The sequence below is a fragment of the Aphanomyces astaci genome (assembly GCF_000520075.1).
Source record: "Aphanomyces astaci strain APO3 unplaced genomic scaffold supercont1.4, whole genome shotgun sequence".
In the NCBI taxonomy this organism is placed as follows: domain Eukaryota; phylum Oomycota; class Saprolegniomycetes; order Saprolegniales; family Verrucalvaceae; genus Aphanomyces; species Aphanomyces astaci.
In genome coordinates this window covers 312,288-333,539 of record NW_009798267.1, presented here as the reverse complement: position 1 = coordinate 333,539, position 21,252 = coordinate 312,288, and the positions used below count along the sequence as shown (strand labels likewise).

Here is a 21,252-nt window from a genome sequence, read left to right as displayed (position 1 = left end):
GCTTTGGACACCGCGACTGGCGGTCGGTATCGTGAACCACGTCTCGCCGTCGTCGGACACGCGAACGATGTGGCGAACGAGAGTCACCAGCATTCATTGATACAGCGATATCTGGCCGATATCTCTGCGGCAGTGATTGCCGGTGACTCTCGTTCCGGCGCTGCGGTGGACGCGGGTTTGTCCAAGAGGCGCAACCGCATTACGCTATGCGGTCGCGCATCACGGACAAGAGTCCGCAGCAACAATTACACTCTATAACTTGGTGTGTGCGTGGGATTACATAATCGCTGCGGTCAAGTAGGCTTGCAAGTACCGGCATCACCGACCTTGGGAAACTCAATAACGTTAGCAAGGCGATGGTCACCATCGACATGCCATCCAGTCGTAATCTCTGAAAAGTTAACTACCACTAGAGAGAGGCAAGCACCGTTCATAACTCCGTTCCAGAGTGAACTTGACAGCCTCTCGATGTCATACCATGCACTTCCGGCTTGAGGTCAATGGGGAAGGGGACAGCTACCAAAACGGTAGATTTTTTGCAGACATCCCAAAAACAGTGAACTGGCTCTATTATAGGGATGGGGACAAAAATATTTGGGGATGCGGTGGAGATGCTCTTATACTGTCATGTAAGATCGAATCGCTTTATTAAAATAACAGGAGGATCAGTACGATCGACAGCCAATGGATTTTATTAATATGGCCCAGAGGTCGCCGTGATATGCCAAATTTCCTAACAGGTAGTACTACAATATGGAGAAGTACGAAGGGGTATTCTGGGTGCCAGCCCATAAAATTAAACCGTTTTGGCAAGACTGCAAAAATTTCCCAAAGTCTCATATCCCATGAGAAAGAGGTGAAAAGAAGTAACCACAAAGTTGTCTGATGTCAGTTGAATTATGGAAAAATTATTCGAATGCCGATTAAAATGCAAGACTTCACTGTCAACATGAACACAAACCTCCATAAAAAAGTTGGACCAAATCGGTCCATTTTTTTATGCCATAAAACACCCGATTCTCAATGAAATTGCGGTATAATTTTTTGATTTTTGGTGGCATCCAGACGCACGAAATCTCGAAAAATGGAATATTTTGATTTTGGAACCTATTCTCCAAAAAACGGCCATTTTATGCCATTTTCTGTGGCATCCAGACCTTGGTAGGAATTATCAGAGCGTGTTGATGAGCACAGCGAAAATTGATCATTATTCTTTTTTTTCTTTTGAGGATAGCTTCCACAATATTAGGACAAACAACGTGAATTTGACACTTTCTGATTGGTCTAGGAATTGTCTATTTCAAAGTATGTCGTACTACATAGTTTATGTCTACTACCACTAATTGATCGACATATCCTGATTAAATGCTGAAAAAGCGGCCTGGAGCAATATAAGTGGGACAGAGAGGTGTAGTACAGTAATAGAATCATTTTCATTTTATACCGTAAACCTACCTTACTGTAGTATATTCACAACATGATGAATTCCTCCTATGCATGTCCTCGTTGTAAAATATGTTTGTCGAGCCTGTATCAGAGTTGTGTACACACAGTAGCAGGTCAACTTGTTTGATTTGGACAAACCTTATAACGACATGGCGTCAAACACGTAGGCAGGGATGTGCGTGTGCAGAATCGACGGCTTCAACTTGGTCACGCGAGCGAAATGCTGCAAGAAAATGAGCACATTGAGCACGTTCGGGGGCAGGTGGTCGGTAGTTTTGGCCTCACTGATGGTACTGCGGACGTACTGACCCACGTAAGACACAAACTGCTCCGTGTAGCTCGGGTGAAACTGCTTGAAGATGGTCGACAGCCCCAGGATAAGTGGCGCGCCGTCCACGGGGTTCGTACCCACCTAATCACAACCAAATAAATATCCACAATATTACTAAAATCATGAAATATCAACACATAGCCCAACAACCCAACATCAGTATCCAGCTTTAAGCAGCATTCCCACTAAAGCTATCACCTATTAAAGTTGGAAAACCAAGCAAAACGATAGCTCAAATTGTAGCAAGTATAGTAGTATAGCAAGCATTGCTGTTGTGTGGATTCGAAATTGGAGATTGAATAATCTACACAGCCAACTATAATGTACAGAAGAATCAACAGAAATATGGTTAGCCAATCAGATTTCAGGAAACCATCGTATACGTCAAATTAGTGTATGAATTCAATTAGTGTGAATACTATCACCACCAGACAAACTTTTTACATTTGACATTCAGTTCAAAGAATCGATCGATGGATTTGGCAGAGAATCAGCTCAAAAGTCCAACTTATTGGTAAAAGAAAGATAATACCAAAAATCAGAATAGGGTTCAAAACAACAACGCTTCAAAGCCTCTGGATACAATCCTTCAAATTAATCCCTGAATCAACAGCAGCAACATGCCCTTGGTAATGAGTCCACACCACAAACAGCAGTAGATCATACATAGTTAATTCGATTCGAAAGTGGAGTGGTGGGTTTGCTCAATCGAATGACCAGTATGTATATCAAATCGGCAAATCGGCAGACAATCGATCGACCAATCAAAAATACCAGACCACGAATCAAGTGGCCAATCAACGTGTGTGACTTTTATTAGTGTGACACTGGTCCATATTTCCATACAACCTTCAGTCCAAACAATCGACCGATCAAGGATTTTTGGCGAATCATAATTTTGGCTGAAAGGGTGACAATATATATATATAAATATCCAACGAACCCGCTTCAACGCGCCACACTGGTCGTCGTACTGGAGCTTGGGCATGTATGCCAACACAAACAAGAGGAACAACGCCGACAGTTTGTCGAGCGGTTCGTTCATCGTGATGAAGATCTTGGAGTACGGATCCGTGGCGCCCATGGTTTCCAGGTACTTGTTGAGCTCCACCAGCACGGCCGCGGGCGGCACGGCCGAGTTGGACCGGAAGTGCGCGCGCAGGTCGTTCAGGACGCTCTTGTCCAGCGTGCCCACGGAGCACGAAAGCAAATGGGCGTCCAACTTGGAAGAAAACGCGAGCTCCGATACGATGGCTTTGCGAAGCAGCGCCGCTTGGCCAATGATCAGCACGGCTTTGAGCAGTTTACTCATCACTTTTTCAACCTAACACATAATATATATAAAAATGAGAAAACACACACACATATATATATTGTCAAATCTGTTCCGATTTAGGACTTTCGAATGAACTTCGACAAACGTAGTTGAGAATGACCTAGCCAATCAAAGTGCACCAAGTAGAAATTTCTACCAATCATCGATTATTCGAATAGTTTGGCTCAGTCCAAATCTTCATCTTCAAATATGTATACCATACATCGAATAAGCTTAAAATCGGACTCAAATGGATTCTCGAATCAAGGGTGAAGTCTAAATAAGACAAAGCGAGGTATTGGTAACGAATCTCTCACTCTCTGGATATATATATATATCATATTCATTGCAGCAATAGTATGTATGTGCAGGAACATGTATAGGATGATTGGACTCTGACAAACCCCAAATCAATATATGTAGATATAACGTGCATTACGTCGACAGCTTGTGTAGGAATACATATCCAGTAATAATGGACACTTGCACATCCACAAAGCAATATATATATATATCGATGATATTCAAGGATTCAACTGGTTTTACCTTTTTCAACGACGCTTCGTAGAGCCGCGAGGCGTTGTCGGGAAGGCGCCACGCCGGTTCCAAAGCCGTGGTGAGTTGATCCAACAACGGCAAGTACGGCGAAATGGCAGTGCCCCAGAACTTGATCAAGTTGTTGAGGGTGTGCACCTATTTGGAATAGGTAAAAAATATATTTCCATATATATATATATATATTTATACATACGATACGAAACGAAAGCATGCGGTCGACACCCACGAGCCCAAGCAGCCCAATGCTCTGGTGCAGCACAGCAAACGTACTGAGGCCGGCGACTTCGACGCCTTGCTGCAATATATGATATATGAGCAAATATATAAAATAAATAAATAGAATATATAGTGTATGGGCTATACCTCGTTGAACCACGTGAGGCATTGGAACGAATACACGGTTTCGTGGGGGTCGGTCATTAGAAACAGCGCGTGCATGAGTCTAAAATATACATAAAGGAAAATATTGGTCAAAGCTGAATATCTTATATATATATATCGATACATAATATATATAATTGTTGATCAAAGCTGGATAAGTTTACATATCGAAACATACATGTAGAATTGTTGATCAAAGGCGGATATGTTATATTTATATCGGCATACGAAAGCCAATCCCGTTGTGAATTATGGTCAAAGTCATTCAACATGGAATCAACTTATTTTGTGGGTTGGGTAATACTAATAAAATATTCATGACTGTCCAACAATATTCCATGAAACAGATTCACCATTCAGTTTGGACAATTGTAAGTTTAAATTTGGATTGATTGGATAGCACCACCATAGAACAGCAACATCCATCCATTGAATCCACAAAGCCAAAAACAAGATTATTATTTTTGTACTATATCTTGTATAGAAATGTGAATTATATATATATTATTTAAAAAAAAAAATTTGATTTCAAGGCATATATCATCACCATGTCGATCGAGAACCGTTGGTCGACTCGACAGACACAGCGAGTACCATATTTACGAATTTTGGGGGATTGTTACCACGCAATCGAGCCAAGCCGTATGATTGGATAAAAATAGATTAAAGGTCGCAATATAATTGGCTGAAACGAATGAGAATAGGCTCAACGGTATACCGTGGGTTTCAGCCAATTATATTGCAACCTTTGTTTTATATTGAAAACACTCGGGCGATTGATTGGGTGGTTCATCAATCAGTCAACTGCCGCGGTAGAAATCTCGAATACAACAACACACCAGACCTTGCACATCCAATAGAATCGCACATATCTTTCTTGTTATTATGTTCACTGGAACACAAAACCAAAAAACGTACAGAAAAATATCGGCAGTAGTATTAAGCCAATCAAATCGAAGGAAATCCACCTCAACTCTTTAATTAGTGTGTGATTACTTCAATGTGATTACAATTACCATTTTGGACCACGTTACACCAGTACAACCGATATCGATCGATAGAGTTGTTGTTGGCGAAACAGCACACATGGATAATGAATCGACACAACCAAATATACTGAAGAATCGGCAGAAGAATTGAGCCAATCAGATTGCAGGAAACCGTCATCATCGTCAAATTCGTGTGTGACTTCAAATAGTGTGATACCAATCACCACAGGACAACTCTTTTACATAGAAAATTCAGTACAAAGAATCGATCGATTGATTTGGCGATTCAGCACAAAAGTCCAAATTGAGGGTAAAAGGACAATATATATATATATATATAATAGCAAGGACGATAGCCGTACCGGCCCATAAAATTGATGCTGCTTGGATCGTTCGGAGGCGGCGAGAAGCGGGGGATGGGGATGGCGCGGGACTGGAACTGCGACGTCCGATCGTACACTTTCTTCTTGAGGTACCGATTGCATTCGGCTTCGACGTTGTAGTTGATCACCCGACTCAGCTCTTCGTGCCACATGCGCAGGCCATAGATGCTACGAATCAATCCATGTTTAGCCACCAGTGGTTCGAGAATGTCATTTGTCACTCGAGGATCAAAGGATTGCCACCACTGTCGTCACAATATTAGGACGTTACCCGACGTAATCTTGAATGTACTCGAACGACAACCGATACGCTTGCAACGTGCCGGCCAACGTTTGAAAGATCGCCGTGCATTCCTTTGCTGTCGTCGATTCTGCCGGTGGAAACTGCAATATGTCGTGGTACGCACGGCTCACCTATAGACGAGATGAATGCCCAATAATAAAAATGCCCAGTAAAAACAACAGCATGGACAATCCATCCATCGCTCCGTTGTATATATATATATTATATGTGTCCATTCGAATCGAAAAATCGAGTTCAATATCGAATGCAGAGTATCCCAAATCGACAGACAATCGATATACGACCAATCAAAACCCACAACACGAGTCAAGTGGCCAATCAAATTTACCATTCCTCATCGAATTTGTGTGTATCTTTTCGTGTAATACTAATCAATTTTTGACATAGAAAACTTAAACAATCGATCGACCAGTGCAACATCCAAAGTTTACTATAAAACATCAACAAAAGATAGGCTCATGGGACGTACTCGGTAGACCAACTCCTTTCGCAGCCCTTCTTCCAACACTTGACGCGGGTCGACTTCGAGAATGCCCAGCAATGTCTTTTTCATGGCCAAAATACCTATAGAATGAAATCGTCATGATCTGGAGATGAAACTAATATATATATATATAGTACGAATCTTGGAATTGGGAGATATAATATACCTTCCGTGTACTTGGACACTTCGTTCGTGGCTCGCGCCAACCGGTATCGCTCGCTCAACTGGGCGTGGTTCTTGAGCAAATTCGCCTCGATCTTGACTGGAATCACCTTCATATGATCTACAAAAATGAGATTATATATATCAATATATATATATGACATGAATAATTCGAAATATAGTCGTCCCAACCAAGGGTTTGACGTACCCGTTTGCAGCTTGATGATACCCGCAAGGATACGAAACACACTTTGCGGAATAATCTCCATCACTCGGCGCACATAATCCACGATTTCTCCAGAGTAATACTCGGCCACGGAGATCACGTCCGACGACTTGCACTGGTAAATGCGCGTCAGCGGCACGTCCAAGATGGACGCAAGTTTTAGAAACAGCGCCTACAAGGGTGTCAAGTTTGATATTGTTGTGTATTACCACCAAATGCATGCACCGACGAATCGGCACACGTATTGAGCCCATCAGATGGCAGGAAATCCATATCTCAATAGTGTGTGACTTCAATTAGTGTGACTACCATCACCACACGACAACCTTGTACAACATTCATAGTCGTCAAAACAATCGATCGATAAAAAATTTGGCGAATCCGCACAAAACTCCAAATATTTGTTGTTAAAGGACAAAAAGTATGACAACATTCAGTCTAACGTTCACATAATCCAGTTGAATCAAATGTCAACGTTTGCATGCATTGCATACTATCTTTCGTGAACCGATAGTGTGTGATATAAAAATGCCAATACGTAGGCAGGCGTACCCGTAGTAAAATCACACAGGACGGGTCTCGTTTCACCCGTGTGTGCAGGATGCTCATAAAGTCGTTGATGATTTCCCACGCATAACTCAAATCCGACACGGCTTCGATGATCCCCATCACTTCTGGACGCACGCGGACGGTGCGCACCTAGCCAAATATATATATTATATATATTCATATATAGGAAAAAGGTACCATTTCCGTAAGGTACGCGCGGGACTCGGACAAGAACGCTTTGACTTGGAGCGACGTGTCGATTTGATCGAATTGTTCAACGTGGCCCAGGGCCTCAATCAGTCGCTTGATGCGGCGACCCGCTTTCACGTGATTCACATAATCCAAGCTCGCCACCTACAAATATTCTCAGCAAACGAGACGACAGCAAGGAACGGGGAACGATAAATAAAACAAAAAGTAAAACAATGTACATACGACTGTCATATGGCAAGAAAATGCATTGCTAAGACAGGGTGAAAGCAATTAGCAAATGTTTGAAGCACAGGTATGTTAAGTCTTTCATGCAATCGACGAGAATATATATATTCATATATGTATATCACAACACAAGAACCCCGTCAAATCAATACTATACAAACAACACAATATACATCCCCCCAACCAAGCATACAGTGGAAATAATGCAAACATAAGATATTGTACTTTCACCCAAATTTGCCAATTTTAGGGAATTGTTGAAATCGCCAACAAATCGAGCAAAGCACTGTGATTGGCTAAAAGTATGAATGTCTGCACTATGATTGGCTAAAAATTATGAATGTCTGCACTATGATTGGCTAAACAGATTGAATGGCACCAAGACACCTGATAAACATAGTTCAAGTTCGCAGGTCCAGCGATATTGTTTGGCGGTTCAATCAACCACATCGGTAGAAGACATTTTGAGTAAAACAAACAACAATATATATATATATACATCCGCAAAAACTCATTCCCATATATATCTATATATATATCCACGCTGCCTTACTTTAGCCGACGTGTCTGCAAACCACTTGATCAAGTCTTCGTTGCGCTCGACCCTGGTGAGTGGTTTCTCGCCCGTAAAGTACTCGCTGAGCTCCGAGAGGCGGTCGCATGTTTCGTTGATGCAGTGCTGCCACCGGTCCTCCTTGGCCGCGAGCAGTCGTTCAAACTCGTGCTTGAGCTTCCACTCGAGCTGCGACGTCTGCAGCAGCAGCGTCACGAGGCGATCAGGGTCCGTGCCCTTGTCGAAAACTCGGCGCTGGTCCCCCGAGTGGTTCATCATGGGGATGGTTTCCTGCATGCGGCTGTGCAGGATCGTCCACCGGATCGTCACGTTGGCCGTGCGGATGCAGTCCAGCAGGGCGTCGATGTTCTCGAGAACGTACTGCTCGGTGAGCACGCCCTCGGTGAGAAAGTGCGTCAAGGACACGATGCTAGAGGCGCTCGTGTGCATTTTGGCTTTGACGATTTCGACCAAGTTGGACACTTCGAGCGTGTTGGCCAGCGCCAACCGGGCGGCAGGGTACGGTGCCCATTCCTAGAAAGAGAAAGAAGTATATTATGACAACAGTTTCACATTTCGTGGTCGTGGTAGTTTATATAGATATAGTTACGACAGCATCGAGGAGAGGAAGATATATATAATATAGAAAGGGAGACTGATCCATATTCAAACGAGTACAAGGTGGTGGTTAGTGAATGACATCCGAGCCTTCGATTCAGGCACCACACGTACGACGATATTGCGATACACATGGAATTCCGGTCGGGAATTCTCAAAATCCAACTTATTACCATACGGAAATACTCTCCAGCCCGGAAACTGTGCATGACAGTACATGGACACACACTGTACGGATAGGACATATATATATACAATGTAGAAATAGGATAATATATATACATGTCTATCTATATATGGACACACAATGTACGGATATATATACATAAACAGTACAATGTATGGATATATCTATGTGTATATATATATGGACGCAATGTACAGATATGCCATAATGTATATATCTATGTAATTGGAAACACTGTACGGATAGGATATATATATATATCGACGCAATGTACGGATTGGATATTAATATATATATAGATAGATATATGACACAATGTATACGATATATACTAATACATGTATATATATACAATGTACGGATAGGGATATATACGTACCAGGGACAAATCGGCCACGTTCCCCATGTACGTGGTGATGATAAAGTTGTCGTTGAAGTGCCGGTCAACGATTTCGCGCATGGTGGATTTCTCGTGGATCAAAATATCTGGCGCAAAGTAGAGCACGACGTACAGCACGCTCGCCTGGGCCGCGAGTCGCGTGCTGCGGTGGTCGCGATGGGGAAATGCCGGCTCTTGGAGGTACACGTCATCCGTCTGGAGCTTCCCGATGACCATGCTCACCACCTGACGAAGCCAAAGCGGTTACAAATGATAGAGATCGAGAAAGTACTTCTTTGGGAGGGGCAAATCGCTTAAAGTATCGCTCGGGGTACTGCGCGGGCTTGGGACTGCCGGGAAGGAAGCCCGTCACGCGGCACAGTTTGCACACTTCGTCGATGTTTTCCAACGCAGATTCGCCCTTGTTGCGGAAGAATGCAATCACCTAGATAGAATCATGTATAAGACAATATATGTTGTATAAGACATGTAATCCTTACCATGCGTTCGCGCGCGGGTCCTGGAATGCGCTGGTCGAGCAGTAGGAGCATGACCCCGTACAGGTACAACGCTTCACAGAGGAGTTGCGCGCCGTCCGTGTTGAGGAGGATGTTCGCCAGGTTGTGCTGGATGAAGAATCCTTTCTCCAGCTGATCGCAGAACGCGAGAAAGTCCTGGATGTACTTGTAGATCGAGTCAAACAACTGGTAAAACCGGTCCAAGATGTCTTCGTGGTTGCCCATGAACTCGTCGTCGACGTCCAGGAGGTCCGTGTCGCTGTTGACGCGGTTTTCAAACTCCTCAGGGTTCTTCAGGTACGCAAAGTCGAACAAGATGTCTAGGTACTTGCGCTGCTCGGGGTCTTCCACGAAGGCCGACCCGAGGAAGATGCCCGGAATGTTGTTCGACAGACGCAGCAACTCCGCGATGATGGCCGAACCCCGACTCACGAGGCGGAGAAGCGACTGGCCGCAGTCATTCTCCTCTGCAAGGAACCCCAGCTCCATGAGATCGCGGCGATCTGAGGTTGTGTTGGAAATGTTGGCTTTTCTGAAGTCGATACTCCCTCTTAAGTTCGGAATATCCGTGTGAACAATATTTGAGTTTGCCGTCGTTTTCGATATATTTGAAATATCACGTTTAATGGTAGTATGAACGCAATGTCTGGGACGTTTTATAGCCTATCAGTAGTCTCCAATGTCAAAACCTTCAAGAAGCGATTAAATAACTCAGGTAAACTGCTTTAACGCATACTACTGTAGTACAGGAATAGAAGTTACGTTGCAAATGTCGTTGCTTACAGTTAACATATGTACACTACCGGTAGAACTATTAATAATAGTAAGTGGGCATGCATTATTATATAACATGGGCAAGAAACCTCGTTCCAGAGCCCAATGCACGTTACCTGAGGCATTCCTCCTAAAGTGCACTCACTATATATCGCTGTAGGATGATGCCACCAATTGGTTAGCAGTCGTTGTATACGTGCCCATAGCTACAACAGCCGCCAATTCAAATCCAATATATTCTCTTCCGCTTAAGTACATGCTCTTCTGCATGGTGGCCCGCTATGAACTCGTCCAACCCATGGGCCGTTTACTATGTATACATCCTTGGTGCACAAGCGACATTTAGCGGCGCGGTGTCCAGAGCCAGTAGTGCTCGAACTCGGCTCTTACATCGGTTTTGACGTTAACAGTGTAGAAATATAATCCAACAAGTAACTAAAAGCCTTCCCTTGGAAAATGCGTTGATAAAATTGGACTTTACATTATCCGATTACTTGACGCGTCGTCGTTGAATGCATTAATATGATCTTCGTTGGATGATCCAAGTAATATGTGGTTGTTGGTGTTCTCCTTGTCAAATTCGCAGGCGGCGATCGATTTGATTTGCAGCAGCACGCCAGCATCCACCCGGAGCTCGGGGTAATCCCAGATGAATCCTATCGCTTCGAGCTGCGCATGGCGTTCCGCAGACATCGAGTCGGCTCGGAATCGCATGTTCGTCACGGCTTGGCCTACTCCTCAGTATATAGTAACCCTCGACCAGTACTTAGGTACAGTGAACACGGTTGTATTGTACGTAGGTAGTAGCTATTGCCTAGTCGATTCGAAATCGGTGGTCAATCGAATGAGCAGCACCAAAAATCCGCAGACAATCGATATATCGACCAATCAAATCCCAGAACACTCATCAAGTGGCCAATCAAAATCGCTCTTGGACAATTCAACACCGAATTAGTGTGATACTGGACGTACAAGGTCAGGACAAAGAATCGATCGATAGATTTGGCGAATATGAGCACAAAAATCAACCAAATTTTGGGTAAAAGGACAATATGTATCCCACCTAGCTTCATCGACCACGACCGTTGTGGCCACGGCGCGGTGGACGGCACCACAAAGTCCTGAGGGACGACCAGTGTGCCGCCGAACACTTGCTTGAACGTAGCCAAGGCCTGGAGCTTCATATCCCAGTTCAACTCGTGGCTGTCCCACACAAACCTACAAGGGACACGACAATCATTCCCACATCCATGCACTCACCCAAAAGACCATCATTCCTCAATACATGCACTCTCGTTGTACTAACAAGGGAACATACCCCAACGCATCCAGCACGTCGCGACGCTCGGGTGTTAAATGGTCGCCTCGGCATCGCAAATCGTGTACGGCGCGGCCAAGTTTGAGTTTCCAGCATGTTGGAGGCCACGATGGATGGGTATCGGGGACTTTGAACTCAAACGGCACGTGCACCTATATAGGTGTGTCATAGGATGGCGACGTAGCTACACACTAGGAATCGACTTCTTACGTGGCCGTGGAGCTGTTTGTATGTGTTTAGCGCGAGCACTTTGATGTCAAACGTGAGCTCGTGCGAGTCCCAGACAAACCCCAGCGCGTCGAGCTCGGCTTTGCGGTCCGGAGGCAGCTGGTGGGCTCGGGACCGAATGTTGGTCACGGCGACACCGAGTTTGCATCCCCACAGGTCTCGACTCCACCTACAACTCTACTAAAAAACTTGATGCAGCTGGACTGTCGTTCATACGTGGCGGCGTGTGGCGGGACCGTAAACTCGTACGGCACGAGCAGATTGTGATACAACGACTTGTACGTCTTCAACGCCAAGACGCGCAAGGTCCAGTTGTGCTGCTTGGCGTCCCACACGAACCCGACGTTGTTGAGCGCTTCCACTACGGCGGTGGGAAGCACGCCATCCTTGAACTGCCTGCGCACCCTCGCAACTTGAATCGTGCGACCGCGGAGAGATTTCGGCCACGGGGTGACATCTGGCACTGTGAACCGCGCAGGGAAGTTAACGTAATCCGATGTCGACGACTGGATCGACCGGGCGATCTGCACCACCTCCAGCAGCATCGCGTGCGGCGCGGTTGGTGCCAAACCCATCCTCGCCAATCACTGAACAAAATGTGTGAACTGAATCCTGGCTCAAGAAACTATTGCGTGCCAATCACAGGTCGCTGTATCCGGAAAACTCGTTCGAATTATGCCTCAATTATATCGATTATATCGGCATAACGTTATCACCCAAATTTGGACTTGTGCCAAATAGCATTCGAATCTATTGATCCAAGTTAAGCTTGTACAAACTATACCGTATAATGATTAGTATATACATGCATTGACCAACTGGGCCGAATTATTAGTTTGGATTGGCAGAAATTCAACGAAACCACATTCTTCCAAGTAGAGATTTGGTATCAACCACCGAATCGGGCGTCGTTGATTGGTCAATCTAAAATTACTTGTTCCTGATTGGCTACAATCATTTTCGATTTTTCTACTGGAAAGGGTGAAGTGGATATTAGCCAATCAGATATCTCGCCGCCGCGGTTTCTGCTCGGTTAACAAACCATGGAAAATTGGGCAATATGAAGAATATATCGACAAGAATAGTATTCGTGGCTACAATATTAAATGGCATCGACGGCGGCATTTAAATACGACACTACATTTACATGGGGATTCACCACCTCCCGGTACTCGAACGCGTCGCGGGTCCATCCTTCGCGGCGATGGGTGTGGAGAAACGTCACGACTTCCAAATGTCCATTTTGTGCCGCGCGATCGATGGCCGCCGTCGTCGCGCCTTCTGTTCGATGGGTGTTTAGAAATTCGACGACCTCCAGATGGCCGTAGCGCGCGGCGTCGTCCATGGCGCGGGTCGTACATCCTTCCTGTCGATGGGAATGCAAGAACTGTACGACCTCCAAATGGCCATAGGCGGCGGCATTGTCCATGGCCGAGGTCGTACAAGTGGCGTCGGTCGTACAATGCAGAAACATGAGTACATCCAAATGGCCATTCGCCGCGGCACCGTTCATCGCCTGGGCGGAGATGCCGTCCGCGCGGCGATGCGCGTGGAGAAACTTCACAACTTCTAAATGTCCGTGCGCTGCCGCGCCATCCATGGCTTCGTTCGTGCCGCCTTCCTCGCGATGGCTGTGTAGAAACTTCACCACCTCCAAATGTCCATACGTTGCCGACCAATCCATCGCGCCAACACCGCACCCTTCGTGTCGATGGGCGTGGAGAAAGCGAACCACCTCCAGATGGCCATTGCGTGCTGCCCATGTCATAGCATTGCCCGTCGCGCCTTCATGCCGGGTATCGTGCAAGTAGCGGACAATCTCCAAGTGGCCGTTGTGCGCGGCGGCGTCCATGGTGCGAGATGTGAATCCGGGCAGATCGCGAGCATGTAAACAGCGCAAGATATCGAGGTGGCCTTGCAGCGCGGCCGTGTCCACAATGAACCGGTTGGGATACACGAGCCCGCGGTCGCACAGGTACGTGAGCAGGTCAACGTTACCTGCGAACGCCGCATATGCAGACAAAATGATGCGCATGGACTTCTTTTCTTGGGTCAAGAGGCGACGGAGACCAGCATGACCGTAGATTTCGAACCCGGCTTGGAACACCGCGTCGAAGCGGCGGAGGGGCTCCGGCCCCATGTGCTTGACGTAGTACCAATCGTCGACGTTGAACGTCCGAGGGTCAATGCAGCAAGAGAGGAGAGGAAGCAGATGTGGGTACTTTCCATGCTGGTAGTCGCAAATGAGGACTACCAGGTCTGGCATCCGCAGGACCTCAAATGCCTCGGCCCCTCGCGGTGGCATTGTCAAAAAATCGTCGTATGATGATGGAGTTGATGCATCATTGCCGGATAAATTGATTTATCCGTACATTAAGAAACCTGATACTTCCGGATAAAATCATCCGTGCAACAATACTACACCTTTTTTCAATTGAAACAAATAAATTTTCAATTGATTGGGTCACGCATCCAATGGATTTGCATTTGCGTATTTGGCACGCGATCCACTGGAATCGGCACATGCAGCTCGTGTGTCCAATGGATTTGGTACATAAACCATTAAACTCGGCATCCGCCCAAACAAACAACCGTCCGTCGCTTGGATTAAATGATGAGTGCAATTGAATCGGTAGAAACGATATTTTTGAACATTCTAGAGTAGGGATGAGAGATCTTCGCGCGCTTTTACCTATAAGACCGTCCACTATGAGCCACTCCAGATGAACGATCCATCGTTCAAGGACAAGCGCGTCGAGTATGTTGTGGCGTTTGGCGAACTGATGGGTCAAGGAAAGATCCCCAACTGGATTGACGAGACCAAACTTCAACTTGTTCACTTGCCGCACGAAGGCACGGTCCCGACGTGGGACCGCTGTCGTTGTCCGCGGCGGGACGCAAAAGGGGAAGAATCTCCCAAGTGATCGGTGCCATGTTGTCTGCCAACTTCTTTTTCTGCATCCACAAGCGTGGGGCGTACAAGCACCAAGACGCAAACCTTTGGCTGCGTGAAATGTTGCGTGCGGCGTCTCAACACTTTGGACGACTCGACGACATTGTCGTTATTGCAGACAATGCTCCTTGTCACTCCAGGTATGAGTGTTGATAGATTTGATTCCAACATACGATTAGGTTGGAGCAGGGTTTTGAAGAGGAGGAGTACGACAGTGCAACACTACCGTTTGTCTTCGTACTCACCCATGTTCAACCCGATCGAAAACTTGTGGTCAGAGTTCAAGTCGCATGTGGTGACCCTTTTGCGTGAACGCCTTGCTGCCTTCATGGGGCCTCCCCCAGACGGACTCACCTGGGAAGAATTCCGAATGCAGTAACTCGAGCACGTGGCTCTAGAAGTCATTCGAGGTATGTTATTGAAATGAGCTTGATATCTGACAGATTGATTAGGCATCGACATTCATCGATTGAACGGTTATGCTCTACGACTGGAGTATTTCTATGGCCGTGCTGAGCGCATGGAAGACATGGAAGTCGGCATGTGATCTTGAAAGCCCATTTGCCAAGGCACTGCTGATTGCTCCGCGAGCTCATTGTTTGCATATCTGCGTAATTTTTAGTTGAGTTTTGCTTTCGAAAATATCGTTTCTACCGATTCAATTGCACTCATCATTAAATCCAAGCGACGGACGGTTGTTTGTTTGGGCGGATGCCGAGTTTAATGGTTTATGTACCAAATCCATTGGACACACGAGCTGCATGTGCCGATTCCAGTGGATCGCGTGCCAAATACGCAAATGCAAATCCATTGGATGCGTGACCCAATGAGTTGGGTACTACTGTAGTATATGTTTTCGTATTTATAATATTAATCACACAAAAATAATAATTACAATGATGCAGGTCAAACGCAACCAACTGTACTAACGTAAGTACGTAGATGTGGCCACTTTATAGCGCTATAGCGCATGGGACAGTTTAAGGTGCACTCAAATTGGCCAATAATGCAATTACTTGATTTTTGGAATAGCCAATCGAATCACTAGAGTAATGAAATAAATAAAAAAGAACAAAATAAAGCTCACATATTTTAAGCTTACACTGTGCTCCATAAACCGTCCTCGTATGTATTTTGCCTCGACTTGAGTGGAAATCAGAGTAAATGAACGCTAAGCTGAAGGCTATTCAAGCCGGTTAGATAATCTGAAGAATGCCCAACCTTTCAGCACTTTTCCGACTCAGTAAGCTGTATTCTACGACGAGGTCTCCTTCAAGTGCACTTAATTGGCCATCTACGTTAGGTTCCACTTGTGCTTGCATTACTTTTCGAATCAAACCAACTAGGTAGCAGATGAAACGAATACTATTAATATTATCACAATTCATCCCTTCTACATATGAGCTACAGTACTGACTGTACATATGGATTGGCTCGAACAAGTAAACGGTCATGCCCACACACTCGTACACTTGTCATAAATTACTCGTACAAAACAGTTTCGGACGTTATAAGTACGGAATCTGTTGAATATCCAGATGCACTTGCGGCAGCTCAGCCGCCCACGTTTGCTCGACAATCAGCGAGACCCGACAGCAGCCCCACACTCGAAGGCTTCGCAGCGTCGTACTACTCGATAACATCAGCTCTCGGAGCAGCGCCAGGAGCATATCATTCGTGAGCCACGTGCACCCGACGAGGCTGAGGCTCTCTAGACGCCTGGGTAAGTGGAGGAGGAAGCCGGTTTCGACAGCGTTGAAGGCGGAGCAGTCCACCAGCGACAGCTTGGTCAAGCCGGCACATTCGCTACTCAACAACACCCCAACTACTGTAACTACTACTGTACACTACCACCACCGTAGTTAATATGGATCAGGGGGGGTGTACATACTGGAGAAGCGCGATGGAGATTTCATAACATTGCACCAGCTCCAACTCGGTCAAGTAGGGACACCCCGACCAGTGCATGACGATATCTGGCAGGTCCTCCCACGAGTCCAGGGACGGGGAGGAAGTATACGCGTCTGGCGCTACGAGTGGCACGACGACGGCGTCGACGTTGAGCTGACCGAGACATAGCGCTTGGGTGGCTGGCGTACACAACAAGGCCACGTTGTCTGCTGTCATAGTGTGGTACCAAGTGCTCAAGATGGACAAGCGATGGTGGAGGTCGGGTGACAGGCCAGCTTGCATGGCCTCGACGACAAAGGTGTCTGAGGTGGGGTACTGATCCAAATGTCTCGCCATAACATGCAGGCACCTGGTGACATGGAGGATGAACCGTGGGGATGATTGAAGGATAGTATGGTTGGGAGTACCGATCTACAAGGGAGGTTGGTTTCGTCACGAGAAGCCCGTGGTGGTCCTGGGCTATGATGCCACGAATCTCTTCGTCACTGAGAGGCGTAGGACCCGCAGGTCGGGGACGAGGCGGTAGTGTAGGTGTTGGAGCTGACCTAGGCTGGAGCTGAAGTGGTCGTCGAGTGCTGAATGCTTGGTCATCGGTGGTGCGGACTGCAAGACGATGCGCACTTCGGATGTCATCCAATGCCGACGATATCTCATGCTTCCACGCAAGATGGGCCTTGAATCTACGGCACTATTTGAGGTTAGCATTCCATGGTAAACGCCAACACCTCTCCAGTTTGCGAGATCGTCCTTCGCCCGGCCGGCCCTTCCATCCCATGTTTTATTTCCAAGCGTTTTGATTGGTTGAAAGCCTCTAGTTTTGGTCAAATTAACGCAAATACTGACGTAATTGATCGATCATCGCATACTTTAATATTAATAGTACAGTTGATGGTATAATATTACTATTAATACGTACTATTAATAATAGTATAATTTGTTCAAGGGGGTGGCCATGTTTTTACTACCTACTAATAGTAGTACTACAGTCAGAAGTGTATTACGAAGTACTACTAATAGCAACACTTCTGACTGTAGATACTATTTTTGTAATATTTACTAGTATTACGTAGTAATAGAGACTTTTAGCAACTTACTGAAGAAATCACTTCGTTCAATCACGCAATCAATACTATATACTACAGTGTACAGTAATACTTTGAAGCAGTTCCCACCACCAACAACTCCCAAGGATGATGATGGTGGAGGACCCCAAAACCAACACAATCATGTACTTATACTACTGTACCAAATACACTAAGGCGTGTTCAATCGAGGCTAACGTTATGAGAGGGGGATCAATCCGCCATAAAGGTCCTCAATGCATGGCCCACTTTGTGTAACAAACATCACCGCTATTGGAGTTGCTCAGAGCATCCCCACCGGTGCGACTGTACAAGTTCACAGTGTAATACCTCTAGCTGAAAATTGCTACGTAGAGGATCGTCCCACATTGGACGCGATGTAAGTCAAATGACATCACCACACTAAAGTCTGAGATTCACAGGCTGTCAGCGCTCATGCATCAGAACACTGTTAAAAGTTCCGGTCCGTCATCCGATCACGGGATCGTGGTCAAGATGACTGGCGGCCCCTTGTACACACTGTAACGGAATGGTTATGGCAATCATATATGTGTACCGGTACCTGTTTCTCCCCTATGAATAACGACGGTACATACTTATTGTTAACGTTACCGATATCCTCTCCCCAAAGGGAAGTAAAGTTGCCGATGGTTTGAATTGAATGGAAAGCCCGTGCAACCTGAAATGATAGGGGGGACTTCCCATCTTGTCATCCACCAGCGAAAGATTTATTTTTTGACGAGCCCACCATCTTGGCGTTATTAAAATACATGTTCACCCATTCGGCATGATGGCCCTGAACCATTCGTAGCATTGGTGTATTGAATCTACTTAACGCTATCGATTTTACATGGTAACCAACCTCTCTCCCTCTCAATTCCAAACGGTACGGAGCTACAGTACTGTACCCACATTGCCCTCCAAAGCTGTAAATACTTCAAAACTAGTACAATCGGTAACGTTAGTACAGTACTGTACTTAGGTTATATATGACCTGAAAGATACGAAATGTCATTTTGAATGTGAGTTCCGTGCCGCCGCCTGTTTATGGATCTTATGGCTATTTTAGCCCCAGTCTGTTCAGACAGATTTGGCATGTTGATGGGATTGATTACCGGATGTGTGATGGGACAATTATTTTAACCATGGAGGAGAAATAGAATGCGTCGACGGCACTATACATACAAAGAACAAGTGGATTTAATACCGTCGTGTTTCATTTTAATACCACATGTCGTTAACTTCCATAAATGTTTACCGCCGACGCCACCGCTCCAATCACAAACCGCGTTGAGGTGGTTTGGTCATTTTCCATTTTGCCGCCACATCCACACAGCACCATGAACGCCGCGCCAGTATTCCTCCAGAAGACCTACGACATGCTTGAAGCATGCCCCATGCCCGTCGCGGAATGGTCCAAAGACGGCAAGTCGTTTGTGATTAAGCACACCAAGCAGTTCGAATCGACGATGTTGCCCCAGTTCTTCAAGCACAACAACTTCGCGTCGTTCGCGCGCCAACTGCGATTCTACGGCTTTGAGAAGAGCAAGATCCACGACGCGCGCTTCAACGAGAACAACGAAACCGGCCAGACGTGGTGGATGTTCCAGCACCCCAAATTCCTTCGCGACGACCCCGTGAAGATGACGTCGATCCGCCGCAAGACGTGCACGGAATCGGTGGCGGTCAAGTGGGAAGCGGGTGAAGTCAGCGAACTCAAGAACCGACTCTCTACGCTACAAAACACCATGTCCACGCTGTCTGCGCACATTTCCACGTTGACTGCTGCAGTATACGAATATGCTGCATCGGAAGATGTCGAGTTCCGTGAGCCTGCTGCGAAGCGCGCGAAAACGACTCTGTCTGTTAAGGTTCCCGCGCAAACGTCGTCCCCCAAGACTGTCGATGACATCACGAGCATGGACCATCAAGCATGGAACTTTTGCTTGGATGATGATACCTTCACGGACGTTGACGAGCACCTGTTCGCGACGCTGTTGGACTTTGACTTGCCGCTCGCGTGCTAATGGCGCATACTACTCCACCAGACGACCTCCTCCTTTCATTGTGCGTGCAGACGTCGCCGACATGTGTACCTTCTCCAAAGACTACCATGCGCCACTCTAATAACACGCTCCATTCCTCTCCATGACCCGATTGTCGTTCTTGGTGATGCGATGCTCTCGCAACCGACTCCATCATCAGCCGCAGGAACCTGCGTAGGGGACTTTCGATATTACCAAGCCAATCATATGACGATATACGAGCATTTCGTCGTTTGATTGGATGTCAAGTAGGATGAAGAATGTGGGTTCAGTACATAGTACTACTAGTAGTATGCACTAGGTGTAGTGTGGCCGCCAATTTAAAAAGTCAATCAATGGATCGATTTTTTGTACTGAATTTTGTATGCATTGTAATAAAAATGTTATGTAGAGTTGCGAATCACACTAATTGAGAGGTGTAGTTTGTACAATCTGATTGGTCACTTCTTCTGCCTAACATATTTGTAGTTGTAAATACTGGACAATTATTAATACAACCTCGGAAGTATTATTTTCAACATTAAAACCCCCTAATAGGTAGTTTAATTGTTGTGTTTATTCTATAATGCCAAACTTTAGTCTGTGCGATTGCGGGAGGGGTCGAAAATCACGTCGTCACTTGCGCCATTATCACGGGTGTATGTGTACAGTACCATGCCACTGTGGATGTAGTACTGGTACTACTAGAATAGACATGTGGTGTACTATTAATATTAATAACGTTAGCGTTAGTATTAATTGTTCATGCACGGGAAAGTCAGACCACGCCCCAATGGTCATATTGCGTGACGAGTGGCGTAATTCATCACACAATCGGGAGAAGCGAGTTTGAAATTATCGGCCAATCAAAATGTTGATGAGTGCACATCCTTCGCATTTGATTGGCTAGACCTAAACACACTCGAAAACAAGGTGTGAGTGATGGTCGAGATACCATCCACAGACCCACACAAGACATCGAAATAACATCGTACTATTAATAGTAACTAAGTTACCATGGTAAACACGATAGTTCAAGCTTACTGTTATGTACCATCCAAGGTTGCTATGCATGGTAGAAAGGTTGTCCTTGGGTTTGGAATACATACAGTACCCCTTCGTCCCTCTACCGTACAGTATA

General features: G+C 45.9%; 6 protein-coding genes across 10 annotated transcripts; 2 read left to right on the top strand and 4 right to left on the bottom strand.

Moving 5' to 3' along the window:
• Positions 1–1,004: 1,004 nt before the first annotated feature.
• Positions 1,005–10,346, bottom strand: H257_02276. 2 transcript variants are annotated; one of them, XM_009825835.1, is made up of 18 exons: positions 9,804–10,346; positions 9,596–9,748; positions 9,304–9,549; positions 8,120–8,653; positions 7,327–7,482; positions 7,132–7,278; positions 6,562–6,751; positions 6,358–6,474; positions 6,177–6,271; positions 5,675–5,817; positions 5,383–5,571; positions 4,014–4,092; positions 3,844–3,945; positions 3,639–3,785; positions 2,721–3,101; positions 1,732–1,858; positions 1,585–1,669; positions 1,005–1,491 (listed from the first exon to the last, which is right to left on the bottom strand). In XM_009825835.1, exons 1-17 carry the CDS (start codon positions 10,308–10,310, stop codon positions 1,602–1,604), a joined length of 3,381 nt encoding a protein of 1,126 aa, XP_009824137.1. In that variant the 5' UTR covers positions 10,311–10,346; the 3' UTR covers positions 1,005–1,491; positions 1,585–1,601. The 2 variants fall into 2 exon arrangements, with proteins under 2 accessions (XP_009824137.1, XP_009824136.1); XM_009825834.1 differs by having other exon boundaries at positions 1,005–1,858.
• A 706-nt stretch (positions 10,347–11,052) lies between these two features.
• On the bottom strand, positions 11,053–12,848 carry H257_02275. Of its 2 annotated transcripts, none has more exons than XM_009825833.1 (5): positions 12,358–12,848; positions 12,124–12,310; positions 11,914–12,065; positions 11,659–11,813; positions 11,053–11,409 (listed from the first exon to the last, which is right to left on the bottom strand). In XM_009825833.1, the coding sequence occupies exons 1-5, from the start codon at positions 12,714–12,716 to the stop codon at positions 11,327–11,329; spliced, it is 936 nt and encodes a 311-aa protein (XP_009824135.1). In that variant the 5' UTR covers positions 12,717–12,848; the 3' UTR covers positions 11,053–11,326. The 2 variants fall into 2 exon arrangements, with proteins under 2 accessions (XP_009824135.1, XP_009824134.1); XM_009825832.1 differs by having other exon boundaries at positions 11,053–11,326.
• Positions 12,849–13,193: 345 nt separating this feature from the next.
• Positions 13,194–14,456, bottom strand: H257_02274 (hypothetical protein). Its single transcript, XM_009825831.1, has one exon. It carries the CDS (start codon positions 14,444–14,446, stop codon positions 13,244–13,246), a length of 1,203 nt encoding a protein of 400 aa, XP_009824133.1. The 5' UTR covers positions 14,447–14,456; the 3' UTR covers positions 13,194–13,243.
• Positions 14,457–14,864: 408 nt separating this feature from the next.
• On the top strand, positions 14,865–15,473 carry H257_02273 (hypothetical protein; the record flags this gene model as incomplete). The annotated part of the gene is made up of 3 exons (XM_009825830.1): positions 14,865–15,061; positions 15,110–15,234; positions 15,373–15,473. The coding sequence occupies 3 exons, from the start codon at positions 14,865–14,867 to the stop codon at positions 15,471–15,473; spliced, it is 423 nt and encodes a 140-aa protein (XP_009824132.1).
• A 1,028-nt stretch (positions 15,474–16,501) lies between these two features.
• Positions 16,502–17,787, bottom strand: H257_02272 (hypothetical protein). 3 transcript variants are annotated; one of them, XM_009825828.1, is made up of 4 exons: positions 17,731–17,787; positions 17,413–17,685; positions 16,986–17,354; positions 16,502–16,941 (listed from the first exon to the last, which is right to left on the bottom strand). In XM_009825828.1, the coding sequence occupies exons 1-4, from the start codon at positions 17,778–17,780 to the stop codon at positions 16,932–16,934; spliced, it is 702 nt and encodes a 233-aa protein (XP_009824130.1). In that variant the 5' UTR covers positions 17,781–17,787; the 3' UTR covers positions 16,502–16,931. The 3 variants fall into 3 exon arrangements, with proteins under 3 accessions (XP_009824130.1, XP_009824129.1, XP_009824131.1); XM_009825827.1 differs by having other exon boundaries at positions 16,502–16,900; XM_009825829.1 differs by having other exon boundaries at positions 16,502–17,354.
• Positions 17,788–19,403: 1,616 nt separating this feature from the next.
• H257_02271 (hypothetical protein) lies at positions 19,404–20,490 on the top strand. The gene has a single exon (XM_009825826.1). The coding sequence runs from the start codon at positions 19,428–19,430 to the stop codon at positions 20,112–20,114; it is 687 nt and encodes a 228-aa protein (XP_009824128.1). The 5' UTR covers positions 19,404–19,427; the 3' UTR covers positions 20,115–20,490.
• The last annotated feature ends 762 nt before the right edge of the window (positions 20,491–21,252 follow it).